General features: G+C 37.4%; 1 protein-coding gene across 1 annotated transcript; it reads left to right on the forward strand.

Annotated features, from left to right (window-relative positions):
- Positions 1-348: 348 nt before the first annotated feature.
- LOC131032375 (glycosyl hydrolase 5 family protein) lies at positions 349-5154 on the forward strand. Its single transcript, XM_057963333.2, has 3 exons — positions 349-1510; positions 2527-2994; positions 4448-5154. The coding sequence occupies exons 1-3, from the start codon at positions 796-798 to the stop codon at positions 4954-4956; spliced, it is 1692 nt and encodes a 563-aa protein (XP_057819316.1). The 5' UTR covers positions 349-795; the 3' UTR covers positions 4957-5154.
- The last annotated feature ends 4536 nt before the right edge of the window (positions 5155-9690 follow it).

A 9690-nucleotide genomic window follows, 5' to 3' on the forward strand; every position in this document is an offset into this window, starting at 1 on the left:
ATGAAAAAGACATGACCCAGAAATCTGGAATGTGAAAGAACCGAACTCATCTGTCACAGCTTTGGTAAGTTAGAAAAGATAAAAAAATGAGAAAATACAGAATCTCATTAAAATATAGTTCATAAGAAGACGAAAGCAATTAGAGTAGAGGGCATCCTATGTGTAGCGTGGAAAACAGTCAAAACCCGTCAGAATTCTCTACGTTTTTAACTGGAGATGCGTCAAGCAAACCCTGTTGATCGTTGTCTTTCTTACAAGTTAAGACTAGTAACACCAAAAATGGCAATTTGTACAACTACAAACTACAAACCAAAAAGCCCATGTATTTATTCTACCCTAATTCTAAGTCTTTGCATTCCCTTGCCCTACTATTAAGATCTAGGTTGCACATTTGAGCTTTTATAGCTGACATAGCTGGGGTGAAATAATGTTTGGATTAGGTGTGGTTTACATAAATGATACTAATTTCATGGTATAAGGCCATGCTAGAAGTTTTCTCTGCAACTGAGGTTTGCTATGCTTAAGTAGGTGTGATACTATTGACCTTTTCGTACTGTGAATGTTGGGTAATTCTAGAATCCTCTAGCCATGTAAGTAGAGTTGACACTGTTGGGCTTTTACTGTTAATGGAATTGATCTCTCTCTCCAATTGAATCTAATTCTAGATTCACCAGTATTAGAAAGAAAAACTTTTCCAACGATCCAATTTCAGCTCTGTTTGCGAGCTGAGCTTAATCCCACAAAGCCCGAGTCAGTGTTTGAGCCCTCAGCCTTACCAAGTTAAAATTGTTTTCCATGACCCCTGCAATGACAATAAAAGCACTGTCCGTGCTTCTTCTTTTGTCTTTGACATACAAATGGGTAGCCTCTTCTCCCCTGTATGCAAGCTCCAGATGGATTGTGGACGAAAATGGCTACAGAGTAAAGCTTGCCTGTGTTAACTGGGTCTCACATGTAGATACTATGGTTGTAGAAGGTCTGGATAGGCAACCACTTGATGCAATAACTGCAAGCATATCTGCAATGGGTTTTAACTGTGTTCGCTTGACTTGGGCTCTCTATATGTTCACAGATCCTTCTCTGGGATCTATAACAGTCAGGCAGTCCGTGAGAAAATTAAACCTCACAGATGCAGAATCAGGCATAGAAACCTATAATCCAGACCTCCTTGACTTATCTGTTATAGCGGTATACAAAGTAGTGGTCTCAAGCTTGGGTTCCAGCAACGTGAAGGTGATCTTGGACAATCATATCAGCAGCCCTGGATGGTGTTGCAGCAATTCAGATGGCAATGGATTCTTTGGGGACAAGGATTTTAAGCCAGATGTATGGATTAAAGGCCTGACAACAGTAGCTTCAACGTTCAATGGGACTAGTCAGGTTGTGGGAATGAGTCTAAGGAATGAACTCAGAGGCCCAAAGCAAAACCAAAATGACTGGTATAAATACATGCAGATGGGAGCAGAGGCCGTCCACAAAGCAAATCCTGACGTGTTGGTTATACTTTCAGGCATCAAGCTAAACCAATGTCCCAACTAAATCTTCTTGTAGATTTGCTTTTCCCTTTTTCTTAACCTATTACCAAACCTCTACCATGACTACGCTACCAACTAACATAGCTTAAGCCATTATAACTTACTATACCAGACACTATTTAACTTTTTATATGTTCGTTTTGGTGCATTACAGGTCATGTGGCATCGGTTGTCTAGTTGTTATAGATGATAAAACTGTTGATCCTCTGGGAAACAGCTATTCAGTTCTTAAAATGCATCATTACATAATTTATGATATATGAAAGTTACTTATACATTGGACATCTTAGAGACTGGATAGTCATTTCCAAAACTGTCTGCTTTTACATTTTAATGATAAGTCTGACAATAGTCAGGAAAACTGTTATAAAAGTATATGGAATCTCTGCCTGTAAAATAGAAGCCCCAATTGCTTGAGGTAGACCTGAAAGTTTCCCCAATGCTTATCAGGCAGGATTGTTAGGCCTATTTTGAAATTCTTGTAAGAAGATAGGGTTAAAAAAAATTATGAAACCACTAACTTTCCATATCTTCTTATCCAATTTTTTAATTAGACAACCTACTTTTGAAGGTTCCTAAATTGTTTCATCAACATTTTTAGAAAATTTGAACTGTCCTCTTGCATTGAACCATAGACATAATTTTCCATTTAACTCAGAGGTCTTCATACTTGAAGGAAGCCCCATCCCTCTTGGCCAATTGTGCTTAGCAACCATATTCCTCTCCTGCTGATACTTAAAATTGTAGGAGTCAAAATATTTTGGTTTAGCTTTATTTTAATAGAACTAATTTAACCTTTTTTTATATTCAAAAATGTTATAATGTTGTTTTCATTAAACTTTTTTTTTATTTGTAAAAATTAATGTTATATATTTATTTATTTATGAGATTATTTTTATGCAAAACAAATCTATTTTGTGCAATTTTATATTATTTATTTACTTCTAACACTTTCTAATGTAATGAATACTTAACTGAAATTTTGCAACAGGATTGAGCTTTGACACCAATCTCGATTTTTTATCCAGAAATCCAGTGAGCCTGAGTTTCAAGGAAAAGATTGTCTTTGAAATGCACTGGTATGGATTTTCTGATGGACAAGCTTGGGCCAATGGGAATGCCAACCAGGTCTGTGGGTCTGTGATGTCAAGTGTATTCAGTAGAGGAGGATTTCTACTTACGCCTAACATGAGCTACACTGCTCCTCTATTCATAAGTGAATTTGGCATAGATCAGAGGGGAACAAATGCCAATGACAATAGATACATAAATTGCTTTCTGGCTTTTGCTGCTGAGAATGACTTGGATTGGGCTCACTGGGCCCTTCAAGGAAGTTATTATATAAGATCAGGAAAAGTTGCATTGGATGAAACATATGGACTACTTGCTGGGGACTGGAGTCAACCAAGAAATGAAAGTTTTCTAGCGAGATTAAGTGTTTTGCAACAGCCATTTCAAGGTGAGTTTTTACTTCAATAACAAACTCTATAACTTTTTCTAATCATCTAATACATGAAACAGTTCTTCTAGTAGTTTTTTTTAAAAAGATTTTTCTTCAACAAAATTATTTTAGCTATCTGATAGGAAAACACAAGCTTTAGGCTGAAACCTCTTCAGCTAGGAACATGATCCCTGCCTCATCTCTCATGATGTCAGAGTCTTCCACTCAACAAGACTTGATCCCTGGTAGACTCACTAAGAACCATTCAACTTTACCAGCAGATCAAGGATCCATTGACCTTCCTGTAATTTAAACGGAATTTAGATTACAAAAGAAATAAATAGATGTAGTCAATATAAACAGACCCTCTTTCAATCTATTGGCTTTTTTAACACTTTTGCCTGTTCTAGTCTAATTACTTAGGTTCTTGGATGAGGAAGGCTTCTAATAAAAAGTTTGCTGGCAGGTTTGTGATACTAGTCTTGAGCAGTAAGTGTGTTTTCTTTTTTGAAGTTCCTAGTTACCCATTTTTATGAAAATACACCAACAACTGTTTAGTTCCACATTGTGGGGTCTCCCAGAATTGGAGTTGAGATGGCAACTCATAGAATGTCTGTGATAAAGTGAAGTGAAAAGCCACTTCTATGCCACCTCAATAGAATCTCTTGCGTGAAAGGAAAGATCCTTTTTCTCCTCTTCTTGTCTCATATATAGTTTGGCAAATTATATATAAATAAAATGTAATAGGTTTATGTAAAAATAAAAAATCTGATGAATAACACTTCAAAACTCTATGCAACTTGTTAGCAAGTATTTCCAATTATCTACCCACTTTTTTAATTTCTTAATAATGAAAACTACTTTCCAACCAGATATTCCACAAATTAAGCCGCTGGAGATTATTTAATGGTGCTTAATATGTTTCTGACAGCAGACTCATACCTACCCTTCTTAGAAAGGACCTGTTCTTGTTTTTTTTCTTTTGGTCTATCATCGTGACTACAACTTGCAAGATATTTGTCTGCGTGACGACAATGCATAGGCTAAAACTGTAAGGTGCACAAGAGAATATATAATATCATGTGGATTTGTGGGACCTTCTACGTATACATTGGGTGGTTGCAGATGATTAGTTATAGATTCGAGTGGAAACAAATCAGATTTAAATTAGGTTTGTGTAGTGTTTTTCAATTTAATTGTGTAAAATTTATTGATATCAATATTTCTGATCACACATTCCAAGATTTATTATGAAGATGAAAAAATGACTCTCTAAGATTCTTAGACCTCTTCATTTTTTTCTAATTTGAAATCATTCTAAGGATTCAACTATTTTACATCAAAAATTAAGATTCGTCAAAATTAAAAGGAAAAAGCTTGTGAAGTAGCCAACATAGAAGCACACTTTTTTAATATAATAAGAATTGCTTTTGTACCATATAGACTTACACTCTCATTCACATTGTTGCAGGCCCTGGTTTATCTGAACATTCTCCTTATCAAATGATATACCATCCAGCTACAGGAATGTGTCTACAGAGGGACACTTTGTTGAGCTTAGATCTTATTTTGGGACCTTGCACAGAAACTGATGCATGGACATATACTGAAGACAAAAACATCATGCTGAAAGGAACATTCTTCTGCATAGAAGCTGGTGGCCTAGGAGAACAAGCAAGGATGGGAATTTTTTGTGATGATGACAATACTAAGTGGGACATGATATCTGATTCTAAATTGCACTTGTCTGCAACAGTAGGAAATGGTAGTACAGTATGCCTTGATGGATCTTCCAGCCCATCTGTTGTGACTAATGAGTGCAAGTGTTTGAGTAAGGACTCAAGCTGTGAACCAGGGGACCAATGGTTTAAGATCATCACCACAACAAGAGAAATGCCACTTATTTCAAACGTTCTAGCACAGAAACAAAAAGAAGATATGGAGGAAGCATTTCCACGTGAAGGGACTGCAGTAGAATAAAGGAGGGAGCATCCCCATAAATCACTTCAAGAAGCTGTGATAAAAATAAAATGGAGGAACCATATTCATATGTCATTCGATATAAAAATATTTGAACGGTCTGTTATACTATATATCCTCTTTGTGCTCCATTTTCAAGAGCTCATTCACAATTGTAAAAATATGGTGAATTAAATAATAATTTATATTTCACATTTCCCCTCCTATCCTATGATTCTTGTAGTTCACAATTTATGATTTTATTTTCACAACTCTTTATAATTATTCGAAAATATTTTTTTAGATTAAATGTGTAAATAATTTCCTTCATTAATATTTTGGATCACATTCTATAATCCATCATAAGATAAGATATTAAGAGAAAAGAAATATTCAATGCACCACACTCTATGATTTATCTGTTAATATTATTTCGGGATTGTTTGTAGGTGACATTTTGATCAAGAGGCAACATTCTTCTCTGTGTTCACCCTTTTTCCCATTTGCCAGCGTGTGAGCCAGGTGGCGTTTCGGTATCGCCTCTATGTGCTTGCATTTTTCGATCAAAGTAGGGAGAAAGCGGAGCTGCCATGTAGCTGGGTTTTTATAACTTGGTGCATTTCTCGGCCCCACCTTTCATTGTGTGAGGATAAGGACACTTGGTGCTTCCGCGTTGCTCGATTTGGTTCTCTTTCTGTGCTCGTCTTCAAATGTCCCCCGAGATGCCGCATGTCTTCCATGGTGGTTCGTGAACTAGGATGCGGTTTGCATTGTGGTTTTCTTGTTGGGCAAGTGTAGAGATCGCCATGACGCGGTGGAGATAACAACTTTGAAGGTTGTTTTGTTGGGTAGTGTCCCGTTGTATGTGTAGCGTCGTAAATTGTACGCACTTGCTAGGGTGGTACAATTTCACACCTAGTTTAGCACCCGCCTTGGTCATTTTGCATTTTGCATTGCATTTCCCCTTTAGCACTTAATTAATCAAATTAATTAGGTCTAAGGTTCTATTTTATCATCTCCCACATCATAAAGTTGGGCCCTTTCATTAAAGTGTGCCCTTTTCATTTTATTCCTCCTATACATCATTTAATCAAAAACCCTAATTAGGTCCTATTTTGAACTTGGGGGCTTGATTTCGGGGGTCAAAACATCTCGAAATCACCTGTAACTTCGGGATTCTCTCTAAAATCATCATATCCGACGGCCCTGAAAATTTGGTGAAAAGTTGTCGGGACCATGGCACCCGGAGAGGACCATGGCGCCCGGAGTGCACATGGTCCCGGACATTTTTCCCGAAATTTTAGGAGTGCGATCCAATCATAAAATAAAGCTTAACCCCAAGCAATTGGCGGGATATTCAATCTCTAGGTCGGCCAAAAGTCAAAATTAAGACCTAGGGTTTTATATATAAGAGCTCTCTTTCTTCATTTGAAGGGATCCGAATTTTGGCTTTCAAGGACCTTCGATGCAGCGAAAGAGTAGATCTTTGAAGACTTCAACAACATTCAACATCCATCCATCAAGCATTTATCAATTTCATTCATCCATTTAGGGCTTGGAAGACATTGAAGAACAATAGGAGATTACCGACTGAAGATTGGCTTGTACTCTTCTCTTGAGGGTTGGGTATGATTTCATGTTGTTTTCATGTCTTTGCATAAGCTCCAATATATCCTTTATTCATGCTTTAGATCACTTTGCATCTTGATTTAGAGCATTTACATTATCATTTACAAGCAATTAGGGTTTACTTTCTAGGTTGCTCTAGTTTGCTTACTTGCATTTTAGGATCTTGCACACACACAAGGTCTACACACACAATACATTTTACAATACAACTTGGCTATTCGTGGAGGTGGAAATCACCGAAGCGGGGGTTTGACTAAGGCAAAACCCTATATAGCTGCCCAAACACCTTTTCAGATATAAGTGCAGGTTTCGGGACTCGGACGACGCCGCAGGTTGCAGATCCGGGAGAAGCAGACTGAGACCGACCTTCCCACCAAATTTTAGAGCAAAAGACCAGGATAGGGGCATGGGGCACCCTGGTCCCTGGGACAGGGGCGCTGGGCGCCCTAGTCCTCCTGACAGACAACATTTTCAGCATTTTTGACAGCTTTTCCAGAGTGCAAAACAGTAGTTTCCGGAGCAGTTTCAAGGGCAGAATCAGGACAGTGGCGCCCGCACCCTCGTCTCGAACATTTTCAGTCAGATTTTAACCCCACGTACGCATTTACATTCTTGTCTTGTCCTTGTGTTTACAGCTTTCCATTGTTTAAGTTCAATTCTGCAATCTTGTTATTAGTTCATACTTGCACTTTGGGGTTAGGGATTGAACTTGCATCATTTTATCATTCAATTGCAACAAAGGAATAGAAATCCTAATAGGTAGCCCGTGGCTCTCTCTTCCACAAAAAGAAGTAGCCAATTGTGTGATACCTCTAGGCTCTTTCGTATTCCGTAATGTGTGTCAAAAGGTAGGATTAGGGCATGTTAACCTAGTCTTGCTTTTTCCTCTACACATTTTGGTGAACCCGACGTGAAAGTTATTATTGCTTTCTCTTGCATTGTGTATTTAAATTTTATGCAATTTCAAAATGTCAGATTTTTATTTGCAAGATGTTCATATTTGTGATGATTATGAGTTAGATGAAGCTTTAGATGAGTTTTTGAAACCTAAATATACCAAACCTTCATTTTACCAAAAACTCATAAACATTGTTACTATGTCATTTCGTTGTGATGAGAATGATAAGTCGAATGATTCCTCTCAAGGGTACATTCCTATCAACTCTTCCACTAAATCTAGTAACATGGTTGTTTTCAATGATCCTCTCTATGAAGAGATATTTCCTTTTGAATCAAAAGATAAACCTTTTAATAGATATGATCATGCTTTGTTAGATGATGCCCTTGATGACTTTGTGGCTCCTAAAAAATTCTCCCTTCATGAGGATCCTTTTGTGCAAGAAGATGACATTTCCTTTTCCAACAAAATTCCCACTAGAGATGATGAATTAATGATAAATGCTTACCCTTTTCCTAAAGTTGGTCTTACCCATAAGCATCCCTTAGAGAAAGAAGATGAAATAATAAGCAATTTCCTTAATTCTCTCTCCACTAAAGATCATATTTTGAGGAAATAGGATGAGTTTAACACATCTATTGATGCTTTCCCTCCTAAGGATGAGGAATTAATAAACAATGTTATCTCCTCTCCCGAAATTGACAATACTTCAAACATTCCTTTCAACAACCTCACTATTTGGGATGAACCATTAGAAGAAGGTGTAGATTATTCTCTATCCCATGAGAGAACCCTAGCCAAAGGGGATGAAATCAAGATTGGAAACTCCCTTGATAGTTTCTCCCCTTCCTTGAATCTCAATTATTCTCCCTCTAAAAATAAAGCATCTCCCTCTCCTCAACTTGGTTCTACTCATAAGGAAACCCTAGTTCAAAGAAAGATGGTTAACATTTCTTTCAAAGATCTCCCTCTCAAAAGTGAGACTTTAGAGAGTGGTGTTGATCCTTCTCCTAGAGAGTTTATTCCCCATGTAGATCCTATGATGATAAAGGATGATATGAACTTTCCTAGTATTACTCTTCCTACTAGAACATCAATGCCTATCCCTTGTCTCTCTCCTAAAATTGATTTGATCCGTGATAAGATTTTAGTGCAAGAGAAGACTATCAATAATTCTTTCAACACTTTTGTTCATTCCTCTAAACCATCCTCAATCAATTTGATACATGTGAATGAGACACCTAACAAACCTCTCTTCACTATCCAAGGTGCTTGTCCTTCTCAAAATTCTCAACCTTTAAATAAGCCTATCTTAGTGGTTCAAGGTGGTTATGCTAATGATTCTTTTTGCACTCCTAAGAAACCTATTATTACTGTGCAAGGAGGTTATTCTTCTAAGAGCCCTTATGAGTATGCTAAGCAACTAACTAGAGAGAGTTATCATGCGGTTGCCCATACTTATAGCACAAGAAACAATAGGCAACCTAATCCTCCTCTAGTTATCCCAACTTCACTTCCTCCTTCCCAACCTATTCTTCCTCAAGCTCCACGTATTTCACAAGTTCTTGGTAAGGAATATGATCTCATAGAACAACTTAAAGCTACCCCTGCTAAGATATCCCTCTGGGATTTGATTCAAACTTCTTCCGCTCATCATGGAATGTTACAAGATGCCTTGAAAGATTTGAATGTTCCTCCACCGAATACATCTAGTAATATAGTATCTTTGGTAAACTCTGTGATGAATCCTAAAGCTCAAATTGTGTTTACTCAAGATGAATTGCCTACTAGTGAAATTCAACATCAATATGATCCCTTGATGATTGTGGTTATCATAAATGACACTACTATAAGACGAACATTGGTGGATAATGGCTCTGGCCTTAATGTGTGTAGCATTAATCTATTACATAAGATGAATGTGGATACATCCCTTATTGAGCCTGACTCTCATCCCATTCGAGGCTTTGATAATGTGGCTAAGTCTTCATTAGGTATTATCACCTTACCCGTCACAGTGGGACCTGTTACTTTGCTTACTCCTATCCATGTTATGTCAGGAAATCTAACATACAACTTGTTATTAGGGAGGCCTTGGATTCACAGTATGCAAGCTGTCCCCTCTACATTGCATAGACAAGTTAAATTCATTTATAACAATAAGACATATACCTTGATAGGTGACACTAATCTCCAAGCTTGTTTGCAAACATCTAAGCCTTCCTCTT

Source organism: Cryptomeria japonica, chromosome 3, assembly GCF_030272615.1.
Source record: "Cryptomeria japonica chromosome 3, Sugi_1.0, whole genome shotgun sequence".
Lineage (NCBI taxonomy): Eukaryota > Viridiplantae > Streptophyta > Pinopsida > Cupressales > Cupressaceae > Cryptomeria > Cryptomeria japonica.